At 45.1% G+C, this 20,483-nt stretch overlaps 1 protein-coding gene across 2 annotated transcripts in view; it reads left to right on the top strand.

The window, feature by feature from the left end:
* Positions 1–20,483, top strand: part of VWF (von Willebrand factor) — a 171,836-nt gene that overhangs the window by 130,670 nt on the left and 20,683 nt on the right. For both annotated transcript variants that reach the window (XM_032254537.1, XM_032254536.1), the window contains exons 35-42: positions 1,231–1,451; positions 2,829–3,021; positions 3,228–3,569; positions 5,408–5,607; positions 13,037–13,139; positions 13,584–13,658; positions 15,189–15,293; positions 16,453–16,658. In XM_032254537.1, the coding sequence (XP_032110428.1) occupies positions 1,231–1,451; positions 2,829–3,021; positions 3,228–3,569; positions 5,408–5,607; positions 13,037–13,139; positions 13,584–13,658; positions 15,189–15,293; positions 16,453–16,658 (1,445 nt within the window). The remainder of the gene's footprint in view (positions 1–1,230; positions 1,452–2,828; positions 3,022–3,227; positions 3,570–5,407; positions 5,608–13,036; positions 13,140–13,583; positions 13,659–15,188; positions 15,294–16,452; positions 16,659–20,483) is intronic.

Genomic DNA, 20,483 nt, shown 5'->3' with positions numbered 1-20,483 from the left:
ATCCATTCCACAGTCACAGTTCATCTCAGGGTGGACAGAGCCATTCTCACTAACTTGCCATGTGTGAGTTAAAATCATTTCTTGGCCTTGTGATTTATTTCATCCTTATGGCAGTTGGGCTGACTCCTTGGCTTGGTGATGTCAGCAGCTGCGTGTTGGGGGTCACTTGCCACATGGATGTTAGTAAGCCAGTAGCATTCAGTACTGTCACTTGGAAATGACTGCTCAAGGACAGAGGAGATTTTGAGTAGAACTTCTGGGGAGGTTGCTTAGCTCTGATGGTGCATCCAGACCCATCCTTTGTCAGTGGATGAGCTGCTTGACATCACCCCCATAGGTAGAGGTTGGCCCAGGCTTGGCTGTGAGTGAGGGACATTGGTGGTGTCTCATTGCTCCACTGAATCTGTGTCTCAGTTCTTGGGCATGTATTCACCTGCCATTGTAGATGTGGTCATGGTTTGTCTGGAAAGTTCATCTCCAACTTTACTTAGGTCCAAGATTAGCTTTCAAATCATCTGTGGCAGTGGTGCCTTCAATGTGAGGGTTTTGACCAAATCATCTTATGTAAGTGCAAAACAATTAGTATTACCAATAACATTTTAATAGGAACCTTGAGAATTTGCAAATTATGTGAATGAATCAGGGTCAAATGAGGGAGCATTGAGACCCAACTATTTTTTTTTTTTTTTTTGGCTCTGGAAATATTTCTCCCACAATCTCTTAAGGGATTAAGAGAGCCCACTTGTACCATTACCTTAGTCACTTGGCAGCCGAAAGGACACATGTGTCTGTAGGTGAATTTTCTTTACAATGAGATCATGAGCTCATAGCTTGCTTAGCTTTTCTTAATTTCAACGAGTCATAATACCTCTGGAACTTAACTTTGTTTTCTGGGCCAAGGCATCCCTGTAGAACAGATCATTCACACTGCACATTTACATTTTTTAGAAGTGTGGTTCTATGATTTGCCACATTTTATGTAATATTTTAAACATTCTCCAGGAAAAGATTTAATGAGCAAGTGTTACTAACCTAAACCTCTCTACCTCTCAGAACCCCAGTTTCCTAATCTGTAAAAACAGAGGAAATTGGTCTGTATGACCTCAAAGGGCCTGTTCCGGTCTCTACTGTATTTATTTGTGTGCATCTTGGTCACACCTGCCTGTCTGCATGTAGCAGGCATGGGGGTTTCGATAATGTCACATCCACCCTCTGCTCCTCCCTGTCCAGGTGTGTGCACAGGCAGCTCCACTCGGCACATCGTGACCTTTGATGGGCAGAATTTCAAGCTGACTGGCAGCTGTTCTTATGTCCTGTTTCAAAACAAGGAGCAGGACCTGGAGGTGATTCTCCATAATGGTGCCTGCAGCCCTGGAGCGAGGCAAGGCTGCATGAAATCCATCGAGGTGAAGCACAGCGCCCTCTCAGTGGAGCTCCACAGTGACATGGAGGTGAGAAGTGCTTTCTGTGGGTCACGTGGCAAGGCAATAGAATGTCAGGGAAACCACATGGACCTGGTGGCAGTTGGTTTTATTTGGTGCTCTTGTTAGGAACTCAGCCTTCTGCTTAAGTAGAGGAGAAGAGTACCACTTTCTTAGAAGGGTTTATTGCCATCTCCTTGTCTTGGTGTGATTTCATCTTGTTCCGGGCTCAGATTTGCAAGACGGAATCACTTTTAGGTAGCATGAAATTGTGAATTTAGTGCCAGTTTCTGACACTGGTAGAGAATCGGGATTGGCACCAGGATTGTTTACCCGGGAGGTATTATGAGCCCAATGCCTAAGCCCTGTAAGCTTTCCAAAGGGAAACGCTTACGGCCTAAATTAGGTCCTTGGTAAATATTTAAGACCTACATAAAATGTCGGGCTCCAGAATTTGAAAACTGCAAAACTGATACATACATGATTGGTTAAATGCTTACAAAAGGTTACATTATGCTAACTTCTTTACTTGTTCATGTAGAAATCATAATATTTCATTGTGTGAAAACAACTTGTAGGCTAGATTTTCTCACTTTGCAAAGATTCCTGAATTTGAACAATAATTGCATAAAAATCATAGTTAGTCATATATCAAGTGAGTAACTCAAAGCCAAAAATTAAAATATCAAAATGATAAAAAATCCTTCCAAAATTTGTACAGCAAAATTACATCCATCGTGGAATGTGAGTACATTTTAGCATGTTTGATATGATAGATGGTGGGGCCACCCAGGAAAGAGCTTCCAGGGCACACATGCACACAAAAAAGACTTAAAGTCATCCCATTAAAACACTGCTTCCCTGGGCCACACTGGAAGAAGAATTGTCTTGGGCCACACATAAAATGCACTAACACTAACGGTAGCTGATGAGCTAAAAAAAAAAAAAAAAAAGTCTGTGCATAATTTTTGTGATATCCACCACCACAGAGAAGCAAAAATGTCCTTGCATTCAAAGCGTTGGACACGGTTGTAGATGCTCCTGGAGACACTGCCCTGATGAGTTGGCACTGAGGTGACTTTCCCAACCTGTCTTAAAGGCGTGGCCCTTCCCTGTTGAGTCAGATAGACTCAAGGTTCCCTTTCATCTCTGGGCTTTCAGGTTCGTGGTGCATGGCCACCTGGTCAGTATTATAACAGTCTGTTTTTTGGCTAAGCTCTGTGAAGTCAAGCTCTGTTTTCTAGTCAAGCTCTTCTTTATCTTAGAAGAGCTGCCGACAGATACCAAGGTTTGCGGCTAATGTTGTGGTTGAGTGGGACTCTCAGTAACTTCACTAAAACCCTAAGGGTGAAGTTCTAGGATTCCTCATTGCTAGGACTCCCGATGAGCTCTTTCTTCTTTGCTCAGGTGGCAGTGAATGGGAGACTGGTCTCTGTTCCTTACGTGGGTGGGAACATGGAAGTCAGCATCTATGGTGCCATCATGCACGAGGTCAGATTCAACCATCTTGGCCACATCTTCACATTCACTCCACAAAACAATGAATTCCAACTGCAGCTCAGCCCCAAGACCTTCGCTTCAAAGACGTATGGTCTCTGCGGTAAGAACATTTTCGTCTCCCCTTCTCCCCTTGCTATACATTTGTGACCCTTACTTGCTGTACTCTGAGGGCTCTTGGGTGCTTATATTTCTGGGTCCAGTAGCAAGGGTCAGATTCTGGTGAGGATGAAAAATAGCCTGTCTCTGGCATCAGTGTTCTTGTACCCAGGGATGCTCAGTTTATCTTTTTTCTTTTTGTTTCTCTAGGGATCTGTGATGAGAACGGAGCCAATGACTTCATGCTGAGGGATGGCACGGTCACCACAGACTGGAAGACACTTGTTCGGGAATGGACTATGCAGCAGTCAGGGCAGACGTGCCAACCCGTTCTGGAGGAGCAGTGCCCAGTGTCCGACAGCTCCCAGTGCCAGGTCCTCCTCTCAGCACTGTTTGCTGAGTGCCACAAGGTCCTGGCTCCAGCCACATTCTATGCCATCTGCCAGCAGGATAGTTGCCACCGGGAGCAAGTGTGTGAGGTGATCGCCTCTTATGCCCACCTCTGTCGGACCAGTGGGGTCTGCGTTGACTGGAGGACACCTGATTTCTGTGGTGAGTTTCCAGGTTACCTCTGAAAATCCTGGAGACCAACTGACTGGGCTTGCTTAGCCGCTCTGTGCCCCACATACTTTATCTGGCTAATAAGTCTGAAAATCGCTATGTGTTGTATGACCTGGGATTCCAGTTAGGATCAAATAAGATGGAAGATATATCTATCTATCTGTCTAATGAATATATCTTATACGTATCATATATATACGTCTTCCATCTTATTTGATCTAATATATCATGTTATTTGATAGATATATATGCACACTCTGCATGTAGAATTTTGTGTAAATTAATGCTGATTCTTTCCATTAGTATTTCTATAGTTTGGACAAATGTGATTTTAATGTGTTAAACACATTAGACACATATAAGCATCTGCAAAGCACTGTGTAACCAGTCACATTGAATTTGAAATTCCACCAAGCGTTAGCACATGCTCACAGGGTAGGCCATGCCTGAGCAGGATTTTGAAGTGCGAGTAGAATCTTGCCATTTGGTTGCCAAGAATCTTCTTAATTACAAACACCACAGGATTGCAATTGCTTGAAGCTCCCCAAGGTCAGCTTCCCTACCTGGATTTGGCATTTATTTAAAGTGTAGGGACAACTGAAATGAATCAGATATGGCTCCTGTACCGCAAGGGTGCTAGAGAGAAAAGAACACGGAACTTGAAATCCTCAGTCATCACATATCCTCTACTGTGTTTTGAGGGAAATCAGTATGTGCAAGCACGTTGGAGTCTCAGAACTTATCCTCATAGAACTGTCAGCAGCTCTGAGCTGGGGCCGGAGGACTTGGGCATCCTAGTCCCAGCTCAGCTGGTGGATGGGCTGTTCTCTTAATCTTTCTGGACCTCAGTTTCTGCATCCTAGAATGAGATAGTTGGCCTAGATAACCCCAGGTTCCTTTGGACTCTGATTTTCTGAGTCCATGTGGATGATACTGCCTCCTCCCAATCGGCCTGCAAATCAAGTGGCAAATGTTAGTTTCCAAGTTACTGGAAGCACTTTTTCTGCATACTAATTTCTTTATGTACCTCCTGGTTTACTGTGCACACAGAGGGAAATCCTTCGTGCTCCAAACCCTTGGAAACTTCCTCTGCCACCTGTCTGCCTTGGTGCCTTGAGAATGTGAGGAAGTTGTTGAGTGAATCAGAATGAGGGAAATGAATCACCTCGCAGCTTCTCTCCCAAGGCCGTTCTTCATAGCTGTGGATTCCTAAATTAATTTTAAGATGCTTTGAAAGCATAAAAGACATCTGTATTCAAAAAAGGACCACAAAACCTACTACGGACACACAGGTTCACATCATTCGTTAGAACTAGATTTCGCTCCAAGTAGCAGAGAATTAAGTTCTTCTGTTGTATAGCTGATTCTGGGCCTGACACTGGATTCTAGCTCTTTGCTCTGCCTTCACTTGGGTGTTGTATTTTTCTCCACGGTTTAAAATGGAGGTTTAGCCATTATATTCATTCTCCAAGCAGCAAGCCGAGGGAAGGAGGGAAGAGGGACAAGGAGCATGCACAGATGTCTTTTTAAATGGACTCCTGGAGGCTGCCATGGGATACTATACTTCCTCTTACAGTTCATTGGTCAGAACTAGTCACATAACTGCATTTAGCTGCAAGAAAAGTTGGGAAATGTAGTCCTCATTCTGGGGGTCATATGCCCAGCCTAAAGTTCTGTTTCTATGGAAGATGGGGAGGATGAAGATTGGTGGAAAATAGCCGTCTCTGCCCTAGCAAATTTGTCTGATGATTAACCATGTTGAATCAGCTGTGCCTGCGTCACTCTGGCTGGTGTGGACCTTTGTGAGTGAACTCCTTCTCTGTATATAGCTATGTCATGTCCGTCATCCCTGGTCTACAACCACTGTGAGCGTGGCTGTCCCCGGCACTGTGATGGCAACGTGAGCTCCTGTGGGGACCATCCCTCGGAAGGCTGCTTCTGCCCTCCAAACCAAGTCATGTTGGAAGGCAGCTGTGTCCCTAAAGAGGCCTGTTCTCAGTGCATTGGTGAGGATGGAGTCCGACACCAGGTAGGAGCCTTTACCTTTCACCTCCCATGGGCTGCTGCTTTCTTCTTGGGTCAAAAGGGAGAAGAGCGTTCACCAATGATTGGCCTCTTCCAACTGTGGCAGCAGGGCTGACTCTTAAGGGGATCATTAGGGACAGGGAGGCAGTATTGCATAATGGCTTTGCATTCAGATAGCTCTCGGTTCAAGTCCTGCATCTGTCACGTGTCACCTGTGGGATTAAACACCAAAGTGGTGTCACCGCATTATTACTATTGTCTTCATTACTGTAATCATTTAAGTCGAATGATACAGGAACCCAGGAGGGAAAGGGAGAATAATATTTGTATGGTAGTGTCTGCCATTATTGAGAGAAATAGTGTACCTTGATTGTACTAAATGCAATGTGTTCATTATCTCAGGGTTTTTCAAAGGTGTATTTTGCAGGGTATTAGTAGTTACCTGTGGTCAAGTGAGTCTAAAGAACACTAGCTAACCGTAGTTAAACAGGTTTCTTTATTGCAGAGCTCTTCAGAGTTTTTAATATAATACTGTACATTGCAGATATTTAAGAGGGTTTTTGTTTCTCATACTTATTTGAACATGGAGCATTTTGTGTGTGTGTGTGGGAGGGGGGAGAGAGAGAGAGAGAGAGAGAGAATTCCTTGGGACTGGGGTTCCACAGAATATACTAGTGTATCCTATATCACTCATAAATACAAAAATTCTGTGAAGAAACTAAGACCTAAGGAGCTTAGTAAGTTACCCATGGACACACTTTGTAAGTAATGGATTTGGTCTCGGAATTTGAAGCTCTGTGTGACTACAGAGATCTGGCTCTTTCTACTATATGAAATGGCTCTTTTGCTGCATCTCCTTTGGGCTGATTTGCTTGGGAGTCATCAAATTTTTTTTTTTTTTTGCACTTTGGGAGTTATTGAGTGCATTTTGAAAGGATATTTGCCAAATTCCCCTGTCTTGGCCTAAAATGGCTATCATCTCTCTTCAAAGTTGACCCCATGTATATTTGTAGGACCTGGGGCCGTGTGTGTCTGTGCACATGTGAATGTGTGCGGTGGTCCTGTCCTTCATCCTTGACAGTGATACCACAGAGCGTGGTAGAGGTAGAAAGCATATCTGGCTTCTAGGAAAGGAGAATGTGTTCCGTGGTCATGGGCTGCACCCCAGACCTAATGTCTTCATCACCAAGGAGGACCATTCTCACTAAGTTGACTAAGTAGAGTGACTTACCACTATATTTAACCACGAATGGGAGAAATCACAGTAAATCTAGCTAACCAACCTGGAGAATAAAGAAAACAACATTTCAGTAACTATGCTATTCTGTCCCTGTTGTTGTAAGCCGGGAAATGGACCATTTTATTTGATTCTCACCAAAGCTCTGTAGGGTCATAATCACACATCCTATCGAGTGGATGAGACTGAAGCTCAGTGGCATGAGGTGACAAAGCTGGGATTTATAGTCCTAGCACCAGTCGTCCCATAGTGTCCCAGCCCTGCCATTGACCTCACTGGAGCTGTGAGCTGAACTATGGGCTAACTCACGTTCACTGGGGCATGGGTATCCATTAGGGCTGTTACTTATAGTGATCGCATCTGCTCTGGTTTAGTTGGTGGGCTTTATCCTAGCGGATCCAGTTTGCCCTCACTGTGGAACAGGTGAGCTGTAGTCCTGCTCTGCTACCATATTTCAACTTGCCAGGCTAAGTAATTGCCTGTTCTGTGATACTCCCAACTCATTCCCTAAATGAGCTGACAAAACCTTAGATTCCTCTCCCTGATTTGCATAGCTCCTGAGCCCCTGCAGGGCGTGAAGGATGGGAACTGTTTACATCATGGGGCTAGCATCCTGTGCTAATTTCACACTGGTTTGACTAGTAGTGGCAAAGTGCTTGCTCTCAGAAGGAGACAGAAAGGGTCTCTTCCTTGGCGTTCTGTGATAAGAAGTGAGGTCAAGTTTGCAGCGTTTCTGACTCCATGGATGTCAGATGTCTGGGGGGTCCTGAGAGCAGGAAGCTTGTCAACTTTATCTTGCTGTGTCCAAACCCCTGCCCTTTGCTTCTCTCTCTGGCCCTATTTTCCCCTTTCACTGCTCTCCTCATCTTCCGTCCAACACATTAGAATATATATTCAAGTTGTATAAAGGGTTCATCCAAATATTTTGGATGTAGAAACCGCCTTGTAAATATATCTTAAAAATCAAGTAAAATAAAATTGGTTAATTGAAAACTCTGAAAAGAACACCACCACTTGTAGTGATTTCGGAAAATATAGTTTAGATGGATGAAAACAAAGATCACATCCAGCCACGTGCATTTTCAGCTTTCACTTTCAAAGCAGAGAAAGAATAAAAACCTAATAAGAACGTTTCCATTAAATAAGCTTTTTTACCTGAAAAACAAAGCCCAGAAAACCTTTTATTCAGGGAAATAAACCAGGGTATAAAACTATTGCAGTAATTTCAGAAGAGCAAAATATCCACTAGTTTCCCATAGCTCTTGTTTATTTTGCAAAACAGAGTCTAAAGAGGTGAGGCTTTGCAGCAGGCTCAGAAGGGGCCAAGCGCCTGCACAGCTGTCCCTGGCTCCGTGGAGCTGCTGGTCGTGGCGGGTGCTGTACTGACAGGCACAAGCTTAGCAGGAACCACGTGCATTGCCCAGAAGCTCTGGCCTGTGGCCTCCTTTACTCTCCCGGAGTTTCTGCTGTCCCGAGCTGGGCTCAGTGTTTGCATTTCATTGGCATCTTCCATCACACTGGCTGGTGATGAGTGGTGCATGTGAACTGCTTGTGTCCTTCTTTGACCTTGGGCCTTGAAGATTTCCGTTTTCCCCACCGTAGTCTCTGCAGGCCGCTCTTTTGTCACCTTTGTTCAAGCTTTAACTCCTGCTGGCTCTCGTACCCCTCCTGGCCTGGTGATAGTTTCCCCTGGGCCCTGGAACCTGGCGATTGCGACAGGCCTTTCTGCAGTTGGCCGGGGCTTGTGCAGCAGCGCCATCTGCCGGCCGCCTCGCTGCAGAGCCTGGCCAGGCCCAGAGAGCTGCCACAGTTGCTTTTAGAAGCTTGGCCTTACCTTGTTTTTAAATTTTTTATTTTACTTTTATTATTTCGCCTGCCTTGGGCGGGACTTAAACTTCCTGGGTAATGAAGATCCCCAGTGAAGGCAGTCGGACACCTGCTTTTGGTCATTTGTTGTGTGTTACCCATTCTCTGGATAGCTGGAAAATTGTGTGATTTATTCCTCAGTGTAAAAATCTGAGGTCTACATTTAAAGAGAGAGAAAAAAACTGAAGCATATATAAAACATGACCCTCTCCTTCCTCATCCCCTCACATCTGCCATTTTGACCCTCCGCCCCAGCCGTCTGAGACCAGCGCCCCGGGCCCCTCCCTCCACCTTCCAGATGGAATGGCAGCCGCTGCATCTTTTCTGGTTTTCTTTTTTTTAAATTGGCTTATGTTAATTTTATTTTTTAAATTGTATGTGGGCCCTGGAGTACGTGTGCACGTCCTGCATCCTGCAGGATTGTTGCATAGGTACATACACGCCATGGCGGTTTGCTGTCTCCATCCCCTCAACCCCCGTCGCCTACATCAGGCATTTCTCCCAGTGCTATCCCTCCCCATCCTCCCCACCCCACGTTGTCTCTCCCCTTCCCTCCACTCCCCCACCTAGCCCCGTGAGTGTTGTTCCCTTCCCTGTGCCCAAGTGTTTTCATTGTTCAACACCCGCCTATGAGTGAGAACATGCGGTGTTTGATTTTCTGTTCTTGTGTCAGTTTGCTGAGAATGATGGTTTCTAGGTTCATCCATGTCCCTACAAAGGACACAAACTCATTGTTTTTTTATGGCTGCATAGTATTCCATGGTGTATATGTGCCACATTTTCCCTGTCCAGTCTATCATCGATGGGCATTTGGGTTGGTTCCAGGTCTTTGCTATTGTAAACAGTGCCACAATGAACATATGTGTGCATGTGTCTTTATGATAGAACGATTTATAATCCTTTGGGTATATATCCAGTAATGGGATTGCTGGGTCAAATGGAATTTCTGTTTCTAGATCCTTGAGGAATCGCCACACTGTCTTCCACAGTGGCTGAACTAATCTTTTCTGGTTTTCCAGTCCTAGTCCTTCCCTTTTGCATCCCGCATGCTGTCGCCAGAGTTGTCTTTACTTAGCTCTTCTCTGTGAGGCAGGGTCCTGCTTGTGCCTCCGGGCCCACACCTGCCTGCTGAGGTAAGGCAAGTTCCTGCAGTGAGCATGCGGGGCCTCTTCCGCCGTCTTCAGCCACCTGCCTCGCCTTTGATGCTGGGCACCACACCAGCATTCCTTCATCTGTGTTTTTTTTCCAGACGAGTCTTGCTCTATCGCCAGGCTGGAGTGCAGTGGCGTGATCTCAGCTCACTGTAATCTCCTTCTCCCGAGTTCAAGCCATTCCCCTGCCTCAGCCTCCTGAGTAGCTGGGACTACAGGCACGTGCCACCACACCTGGCTAATTTTTTGTATTTTAGTAGAGACGGGTTTTCCCCATGTTGGCCAGGATGGTCTCAGTCACCTGACCTTGTGATCCGCCCGCCTCGGCCTCTCAAAGTGCTGGCATTACAGGTGTGAGCCACCGCGCCCGTCCTCATCTGTGCCTTTGTTAGCTGTTCCCCACCTGGGATTCCTCCTCCTTTCCCCTTCACTCAAGTCCTTCCCATGCTTCATAGGTATGCCCTCGTGGGACCTCTCTGGAGCACCCAACCTTATCGGACTCTGCTTTTACAGTCTTAGTGCTCTTTATTTTTTTATTATTGTGAACAGCTTTATTGAGGTATAATTTACATGCCACAAACAGCACATATTTAAAGTGTGCAATTTGATAGGTTTTGACATATGTATACACCTGTGAAACCATCTTCATAACCAAGATAATGAACTTCCATCCCCCAAAAGTTAGCTTGTGCCCCACCTCCCCCACCCCTTTTTTTGAGATGGAGTCTCGCACTGTCGCCCGGGGTTGGAGTGCAGTGGCGCCAACTCGGCTCACCTCTGCCTCTGTCTCCCGGGTTCAAGCAGTTCTCTGCCTCAGCCTCCCGAGTAGCTGGGATTACAGGTGCATGCCACCATGCCCAGCTAATTTTTGTATTTTAGTAGAGACGGGGTTTCACCATCATGGCCAGGCTGGTCTTGAACGCCTGACCTCAAGATCCACCCACCTCAGCCTCCCAAAGTGCTGGGATCACAGGCATGAGCCGCGGCGCCCGGCCGCGTATGCCCCTTTAAATGTATCCTTCAACCCTAGACAAACACTGGTCTGCTTTCTGTCACTATAGATTCGTTTACATTTTCTGGAATTTCACATAAATGGAACCATGTGTATACATTTCTTTTCTGCCTGGCTTCCTTCGCCCAGCATAACGCTTTTTGGGATTCATCCATGCTGCTGTGTGTTTTGATAGTTTTCTCTTTCTTCTTGCTAGGCAGTATTCCATGGTGTCTGTGTATCACAATTTATTTTTCTCATTCAGATTTTCGCCAATGAGTCTTATTTCCTCAACTTGACTGTCAGCCGTTCGAGGGCTGGGACGGTGTGTTCGGATCTGTCATTGACGGACACTGTGTCTGTTGATGAGAAGCTGTTGCAGTGCAGAGGGCAGGCCTGTGGCGTCTAGGCCCGGAATGCTGGGTTCAAAGCCTGCATGTGCCACTTGGTCAAATTTTGTAACATCTTGGTTATTTGTAAATATAGATAATATTACTACTTACCTGATAGGGTTATTATTAAGAAAATTAAGTAAATAAATGTAAAGCTCTTAGAAACGTATCTTGAACATTTTGATTAGTTATTTGTGGGAGGCAGCAGAGCATGATGGTTTAAAACCGTGAATTTGGGCCGGATGTGGTGGCTCATGCCTGTAATCCCAAAACTTTGGGAGGCTGAGGCAGGTGGATCACTTGAGGTCAGGAATTCAAGACCCAGCCTGGCCAACATGGTGAAATCCCTTCTCTACTAAAATACAAAAATTAGCTGGGTATGGTGGCTCATGCCTGCAGTCCCCGCTACTTGGGAGGTTGAGGCAGGAGAATTGCTTAAATCTGGGAGGTAGAGGCTGCAGTGAGCTGAGATCATGCCACTGCCCTCCAGCCTGGGTGACAGCGACCGAGACTCTATTTCAAAACAAAACATAAAACAACAAAGAAACAAACCATGGATTTGGGTTCAAATCCTCACTCTGTCACTGTGACTGTAAACCTAGCAAGTGCCTTAGCTTTCTCATTGGAAAAGTGAGGGTAATGGTAAAAAATACCCTCACCGTAGGACTGCAGTGAGGATTACGTGACTGATTTAAATAAAGCCCTCAACACAGTGGCACATAGCAGGTGGTATTTGAATGTTAGCTGCTATCATTTGTTGAGTGAGTGGAAGGTGTCAAGGGCAGGACCGGAGGGGTTAATCCTGAAGGAGGGCAGGGCACTTTGGGGAAGAGGGTCTTACTTGGGGGTCTTTGATCTTCCTTCTTAGCTGACTGATTGCTGACCGTGGAAGTAATAAGTAAGACCTTCTTGACCTGGGAACTTCTTAGAGGCCTTTGAGCTACTGGATAAGAATGTGTTTCTTCAGGGCAATTTCACTTGAATTTAATTTTAAGTTTAAATTTAACTTCATGGCTGAATCCAGAAGGAGACTGAGTCCTGGCTCTGCTTCTTCTTAGTGGAGCTCTTTGCTGTGTACCCTGTGCTAATCACAGTTTCTCACTCCTTACAACAGTCCTGTGAGCCTGGCTTGAGTACCCTCATTTTACAGGTAAGGAAACTGAGGCACAGCAGAATGCAGCCCGCATTAGAGTTCGGGAGTTCCTGACTTCAAAGCTTTGTGCTGTGAGGCTGTGTGTAACTTTGAGAAGGCTGCTCTATGCCCTGGGCCGTCTCTCATTTGAAAAATCAGAGAACTGCACTTAGGCCTCCAAAGTCATGGCTGGCATCAAGAGCGAGATGCTTTCAAGAGTTTTGCTGTCCTCCCCACAACTCTTCCTATCCTATTGTCTAAAGTCAATTTCAGAGATAAATGGGATTTTTTTCTCCAGGCAACATCCCGATTTCTCCTTTGGCTTGAGAAATGACTAGCAGTGTGATCCAAGAACCCTCATTTTCTTTCTTTGCTTGGTTTTAGCACTGCCGACAGAGAAGACTATAGTGAAAGTTCCCGCATTCCAATATCCGTAGTTTGTCATTTTCCTGAGTTTACAAAGCAATATGGCGACCCACCTTTCTGAAAGCCATTAGAACCTCACAACCTCCTTTCAACGTGCTTTCATTCGTCTGTGAGGCTCTGTCAGAAGGCTGGCTCAGAAACTGGCCCTTGCTGGAGACAGGGAGAGCTGACCACTATCAACTCTGGGCTTTCTACCTAGAATGTCCCGTGTCCTCTCTGAACCTCGGTTTCTCCTCAGTTCCTGGAAGCCTGGGTCCCAGACCACCAGCCCTGTCAGATCTGCACGTGCCTCAGCGGGCGGAAGGTCAACTGTACAACGCAGCCCTGCCCCACGGCCAAAGGTGAGAGAGTCCACCCCTCCCTGCCTTAATGGAGGAACAAGGGCTCCCGAAAGGCCCCCCAGCCACCCATCTTCACCCCTGGCAGATCAGACCCAAACGCTGGCATCTGGAGTCCTAGAGTGGGTGGGTTTCCTTGCCCAGCCTGCATTTCCCCTCGCTGGGCTTGGGAGCCCCATTCCACACCTGGAGCAGACGCTCTCAGATTAACTCTCCCGCCCGGTCCCCAGCAACGCTCAGACTTAGAGTTCCCTGGAGGGTAAATGTGAGGGTGTCAACAAGGACATGGGGAGGACACTCATCTGCCAGAGGTCCCGTGGCTTGGATCCTTGTGGGACGGCCACACAGAGCTCCTCCTGGTTTTCAGTGAATGAGAGCATTTCAAACCCCTCTGAGGCTGTCCCACGACGTACTGCTCTGACTTTTGTGGCTGTTCCTCTCCTCCAGCTCCCACATGTGGCCTGTGTGAAGTGGCCCGCCTCCGCCAGAATGCAGACCAGTGTTGCCCAGAGTTTGAGTGTGGTATGTGTCCCACTGTTGGGGGGGTCTTCCGGGTACAACCCCAGCTCCAGGGGGCACCAGGTTGAGGGTACTGAAAGGTGGCTCTGTTCCCAGGCACAGGGTGTGTGGCAGGAGGTGGGTAAGGACTGACTAGATCTTCCAAAAATACAGGAAGGGTTACCTCTGGAGAATAGGATTTGCTTCCTGGAAGAATCTGGTGTAAATTATTAAACATAGGTTTGGCAGCATTAATACAAGAATGGGGTGATTGCTGGGGGCTACAGAGCTATGCTGAAGAAAAGCACACGCCAAAGCAACTTGTTTTCCTTTTCAATAAGACTTTGAGGCCACCAGATACAGAGAAGGCCACACACTGGGCACCTTGAGTTTAGCAGGCCATTTGCTAGAGGTTTCCGTGCTAGCCTGACAGGCTACTTGGGGAATAGTGGGCTGAATAATGGTCTAAGTCTGTGAATTCAGAGCTGATGGAATTGCAGTTAACATGGCGGGAAATCACTAGTGCCTTGCCCCTGTCCTGTCCTGTGTGCTCGTTGCTTGTACAGATGAGACATAAAGCACAGGCTTGTAGCCTTCGCAGTGATGCAGCTCTTCAAGGGAGAGTGTCAGGGGACGGTCCAAGCAACTAAAAGAAAATCGTATAATAGGAGAAACTTACTTATACTCATGAAATTGATCAGAAATAAACAGAAGTCCTATGGGGAGGGAGATGTGGCTTGAGAACACTTTATGTAAAGGAGGACTTAGAATGCTCGCAGTAGAGGGAACTAGAGGGATCATTTACTTCAAGGCCCTCATTTTATAGACATTAGTAGGCTCCTACAATGTGCCGGGCACTTTGCCTTCACTATTTTGTGAAATCCTCAGACTGACCCTATAAGGTAGAGCTCTCACCTTCCAGAAGAGGAAACTGAGGTCTAAAGGATCCAAGTAGACTTGGCTGAGATGTGGAAGCCCTAATAGATGATAAGAATAATCAATATATGAGTTGAATTGATTGATCTCTATCTATCTGTCTACCTACCTACCTATATATCTGTCTATCATCTGTCTGATCTATTTAACCTATGTATCTATTTATCATCCTATCTCTGTCTAACCTATGTATCTATCTCATGTATCTATTTATCATCTATCTATCTATCATCTATCTCATGTATCTATTTATCATCTATCTCATGTATCTATCATCTATCTATTATCTATCTATTTCATGTATCTATCATCTATCTCATGTATCTATTTATCATCTATCTATCTATCATCCATCTATCCATCTATCTATCATCTCATGTGTCTATTTATCACCTATTCTATGTATGTATGTATGTATGTATGTATGTATGGATGGATGGATGTATCTATATCTCTCCCCTGTTTTCTCTGTCTCCGACCCTAATCTCTGTCTCCATCATTACCACTTACCTAAAATAGTAGAAGTCTGCATGAATAAGAGTGTAGTGTCCCACTCACAGGTAATAAAAGAGTAACCTTGCTGACCTCTGTGTGGACGTCTCTCCTTCTGGCCCTCAGTGTGTGACCCAGCGAGCTGCGACCTGCCCACGGTGCCTCACTGTGAAGGTGGCCTCCAGCCCATACTGACCAACCCTGGCGAGTGCAGACCCAAGTTCACCTGTGGTAAGGCCTCTACGGATGAGAAGGGGTGTTGTGGCCTCTCTCTCCTGGTGTGGGGAGGCCATCCTCTTTCTCAGGGACTTGTTCCAAGATCATGTCATTTCCTGTTTTCCACCTAGCTCAATCTGGGTTTGGAGTATATCTAGAACAGATTGGTTAGGGTCACACCTGCACTGAATCCTATAAGAATTCTTCTGGCTGTATGTTACTGAAGGACACCAGGTGTGGACATGGCCATGGGTACCTCCTTCTTGGGTTTATGAAGAAGCAGCTGGGGCTGAGATGAGGAGGCCTCCAAATCTAATCTTTATTTACACCCATCTCCTATGTCATTGAGGAGAGGGAATGTTTCCTTGACTTCCCCTCATCACTGGATCTTATTTCCAAACAAATTGATAGTTTTTTCCTCTCTGAAGATGTATATATTTAATCACTATGTACAATAATTTAAACATAGAGTTGGACTAACGTAAGACACGACAAGAAACCAAATTCTGTATCTAGCCCCTGAGAATACCCACTCTTACTCCATTGGTGTTCTTGTTCTGCTGATGGACTCTCGCCTGACTTCCTAGATGTGAGGCTTCAAGAGTGGGAGGAGAACACATTGTGTTCCAAGGGAGCTGGAAACAGGCAAAGGACACAGGGACAGGATTTGTTCTTTTAAAAGCGACATTGTGGCTTTGACAAGATTGCTGGCAACCTTCCATTCCACACTGATTGCTGGCTGGCCTAAAACTGAGGGTATTGTTCAAGGTACTGAGGTGGGGATAGGATCACAAAAGCCCCAGGCATAGAACAGTGCTTAGCAGGGCATGGTGCACCCAGGCCCACCTGGCCTTAGGGATTCTACATCTGACGGGAGAATCAAGGAACCCGCCCCTTCTAGACTTATGTGGGTAAGTGACAGAGCAGGGATGGAGCAGCCTTCACTTCTCCTCCGTTCCTAGCTTCACATTTCCCTTTTTGACTAATGTTCATATTTTTCTGCAGATGGACTGATTTTTTGGCAACACTGAATATCTCCCAGCCCCTGAGCTTGGCTCGCACACATTTCAGACTTAGTCTTCTGAGTCTAGCTCCCCAGCACCCTACAGCATAGTTGAGTACTTACAAGCCCTGGCTGGGCGCAGTGCTCAGCGTGGCCTTGTCCTACCCTCAGCCTGCAGGAAGGAGGAGTGCGAAAGGGCGTCTCCACCCTCCTGCCCCCCTCACCGTTCCCTCACCCTTCGGAAGACCCAGTGCTGTGATGAATATGAGTGTGCCTGCAACTGCGTCAACGCCACAGTGAGCTGTCCCCTCGGGTACCTGGCCTCCACTGCCACCAATGACTGTGGCTGCACCACAACCACCTGCCTTCCCGACAAGGTAAGGGCTGCTCAGCTCTGGCTGGGACGATGGCCAAACATGTGCTCCTCATGGAAGGTTTGCGTCCTACTCAGCCTTCCCTTCCTGCCCAAACCAAATGCTGCAAGGCTTGGTGGGTAGGCAGTCAGCATTCCAGCTCAGCCTGAATGGAAATTTAGTTAACTCAGGAGGCATTTCTTGTGAGCCTGCTATGTACTAAGCATGGTTAGATGCTGAGGTTTCAAATAATGTGTAAGACATGGTCTTTACCTTTATAGAGCTTATTTTCAGGTTAGCTAAAGAAATAATGTGATTGGATGAATTATGTAGAGATAAGTTAATTGTTGTACATATATATACTTATTTATTTGTTGAGATGAGGTCTTGCTATGTTGTCCAGGCTGGTTTTGGTTTTAGACTTCCGGGCTCAAGTGATCCTCCCGCCTCTGCCTCCTGAGTAGCTGAGGTTGCAAGTGTATTCTAACACACGTGGCTAAGATCAGTTAATAGTTTACTCATGTATTTATTGCTGTCAGTTTATCTATCTATCCACCCATCCATTCATCCATCCATCTACCCATCCAGTATTTACTAAGCAATTACTACGTTCTAACAGAATTGGTACTGTGTTAGGTGCAATGGGAGAAATGTTAAGATGAGGTGCCTATGTATGCTCTTATTACTATATATGACAATGGCCTATAAACTGAATACAATAAAGTGTCAACAAATGGTACAGATTTTCAATGCAAAGAGCAGTCTAATAGGGGAAAGAGCCACCAAGATGAGCTATCATTAAAGATTTAATTGGTGGGGTGGGAAGTGAAGGGTGTGAAAGTGGCATGTGAGAGCTGAAATGAAGCAGAACTGCAGCAGGAAGACCTGCACATAGTCACAGATGCTGCACTGAGGGAAGTCCTGACATGATTGACAGAGAAGCCACAGTCCTCTTTCCTTGGAGCCTGTTAGGGCTGGAATGGATCTTTATTTGTCTGGAATGCTTAAGACCTCTGTTCTCCTCTGGATGCACTTCCAGCCCAGGGGCTCTAAGCATGCAGTTTCTGGATCTTCCTGCCCACCCCTCCCACCTTGCCATTCTTCTATTAATGTTTCTCTTTTTAATCTATAGTAATGCCACCCCCCATTTTTGTGCCTTTGATTTGTTGGGGAAGCTGGGTCATTTGTCCTGTAGAATGTCTTGAATTCTGGATTTGACTAGCAGCTACTCATGGTATTGCATAATGTGTTCCTCCATCCCCCGTATTTCCAGTAAACTAGAAGTTAGACACAGGGGATTCATTATATTCAAGGTCAATGCAGTGGGGAGGCAAGAAGACCTGATCAAGGGTGCTGTGCACATCACACCCAGAGGCACGTAATGACTTAGCTTTTCCACTTTCAAAGACAAGACCGACTATGGGTTCAGATGAAGTCAATCTATTTCTGCATCATGAAGTTTACCCCTTCAACAATTGAGTTTATAGTTTTAATATTTATAGGGTGTTGTATAAGATTTAGCATGTCATTAGGAGTTTCAAAATTGTGACTTTTCTCCACTTCTGTCATACTCATTGCGTTTATTAACTGGAATTCTTCCATAAGAAAGAACTGTCTCCCAACTGCTTTCAGTTACCCTGGAATAAAATTAACTGAGATAAAGCTGAATAAGTGCTTGATTTTTTTCTTTACCGGTTTTTAGAGCCATGAGTTGATGCCCCAGCAACTATCAAGGACAGCCAAAGTTTTTTTTTGTTTTGTTTTTGGCATCATTATGAACTCATGGATGCTTATGCATTTGATGTGTGCTGATTCATTGTAAACTTTATTTATGTATTTTTGGATGTTCAAGTTGTCCTCCCTGGAGTAAATGAGGGCTCCTTCAAGTCAGCTCTGGAGCTTGTTGGCATGGCCTCATTAGTCTTTCACAGCTTTCTTGCTTTCTAAAACAGTAAAGGCATGCCAGGCTCACCCTCGGCATTTCCTGCCCTAATCCTTGGATCTACCATTTTGACAAAAGTCCCTCTACTTTTTAGTAAAAGTGGCGTTTAGGCGGTATAATCTGGGAGCCGGGAATATTTATGGCTCTTGGGTTGCCATTGTCTTCAGACCGTTTTGGTGAACAGAGCTTAGACATGCATATATTAAGAGAGGATAAAGACTCGTAAGTTCGTGTTTCTGATTCAAATTTAATTACAGGGCTTCCCTTCTTTCATTTTTTGCTTGTATCGCTTCTAAGCTGAACGTTCTGGTTTCCTACATGATTAACTAATTACTTGCTTTCTCTTACAATCTACCTGTAATAGTTTCAAAAATAATAGTGTTAATATTGCTACTACTAATTTATGACTACTGAAAATTGTTTAAAATTTCCTTTCAGTTTGTCTTGTCATAAAACCTCAGTGGGGAATATAGAGTGTAAATACTAGGTTTTGAAGTCATTTGAAATAATTATTTTCCCTGTGTGATTGTGCCACTAACTTGATATCTAGTCAATGAGGTATTTCAATTTGTTTTCCATTTTTAGGGATTTCTTCTTACTTCTTTTAAAATTTAAAATTACTATGTTGTAAAACATATGAATGATTTTAAAGCCCAAATTATAAAACAAGACATATTCCTAGGAGTCTTACTCTATCTGTTTTCTCTACCTTATTACTCCCCCCCATAATTTGTATATGTGCATATATTATACATATATATATAGAGAGAGAAAGACAGGGTCTTGCTCTGTCACCCAGGCTGGAGTGCAGTGATTCAGCCTCAACTAACTGCAACCTCCACCCCTAAGCTCAGACGATGCTTTCACCTCAGCTCCTGAGTAGCTGGGACTACAGGCATGCGCCACCACATTGGGCTAATTTTTGCATTTTTTTGTAGAGACAAGGTTTCATCATGTTGCCCAGGCTGGTCTGGAACTCCTGAGCTCAAGCAATCTGCCTGCTTCAGCCTCCCAAAGTGCTGGGATTATAGGCCTGAGCCACTGTGCCCAGCCGTTATAATTTTTGTTAGTGTTTTTTCTTTTTGAAATATAACTGAATTTTATAAATGTATGTCTTTTCCCATTTCTCATAGAAAGGAAGTATATTATGAATTATATTTTAAATTGTTCTTTCCTCATGTAACAATATTTGTTGGAGATTATTCTATGTTGGTGTGCAGAGGTCAGCCTCATTCTTTCTTACAGCTGCATAGTACTCCATTGCATGGCAGCACGGTGGTTTCTTTCAACAAGTCCCCTAGTGGTGGACATTTGAGTAGCTTCAGCCTTTTGCCATTACTAATTACACTAACAAACAGTCATATGCATCTGTCAGCTTGTGGTCTTGCCAGTGTGTCTTTGGGATAGATTCCTCGAAGTGAGATTCTGGGTCAAATGGTAAATACACATTTACTTTTGCCAAGTATTGCTAAACAATTCTTCTCTATAGGGATGGTAACACTTTCCTGCAGGCCCTTTAATAGAACGAGGGGTCTCGTTCAATAAGTTCATTGTACAGAAGCTAGAAGACTGAGACGATGCATGGTAATGGTTTCAAAATGTTTGAATTACTACGACGACATTCACAGGGTGGAGACCTATTTTGCATAGCTTTGGAGGGAATACTTGGGATTAATTTCAAAACTGACATGAAGTCCCCTGATCAAGCAGCTTCCTTAGCTCCCCATTCTAACAAAACAACGTCTGAGCACTGTCTGCGGTGTACGTCCCAGGCTTTCCACGTTTCCCTCTCAACCAATGTTTGTAATCTCCTTTCCCACCTCTCTCCTAGAGCCTATGGTTCTTCCAAGTAGGACCCCTTGTCTCCCAAACGTAGCCCGTGCTCTGTGTCCCAGAGCCTTTGCTTG

Source organism: Sapajus apella, unplaced genomic scaffold (genome assembly GCF_009761245.1).
Source record: "Sapajus apella isolate SASKATOON/1434 unplaced genomic scaffold, GSC_monkey_1.0 scaffold86, whole genome shotgun sequence".
Taxonomy (NCBI): Eukaryota; Metazoa; Chordata; class Mammalia; order Primates; family Cebidae; genus Sapajus; species Sapajus apella.
This window is presented reverse-complemented; position numbering and strand designations above follow the sequence as displayed.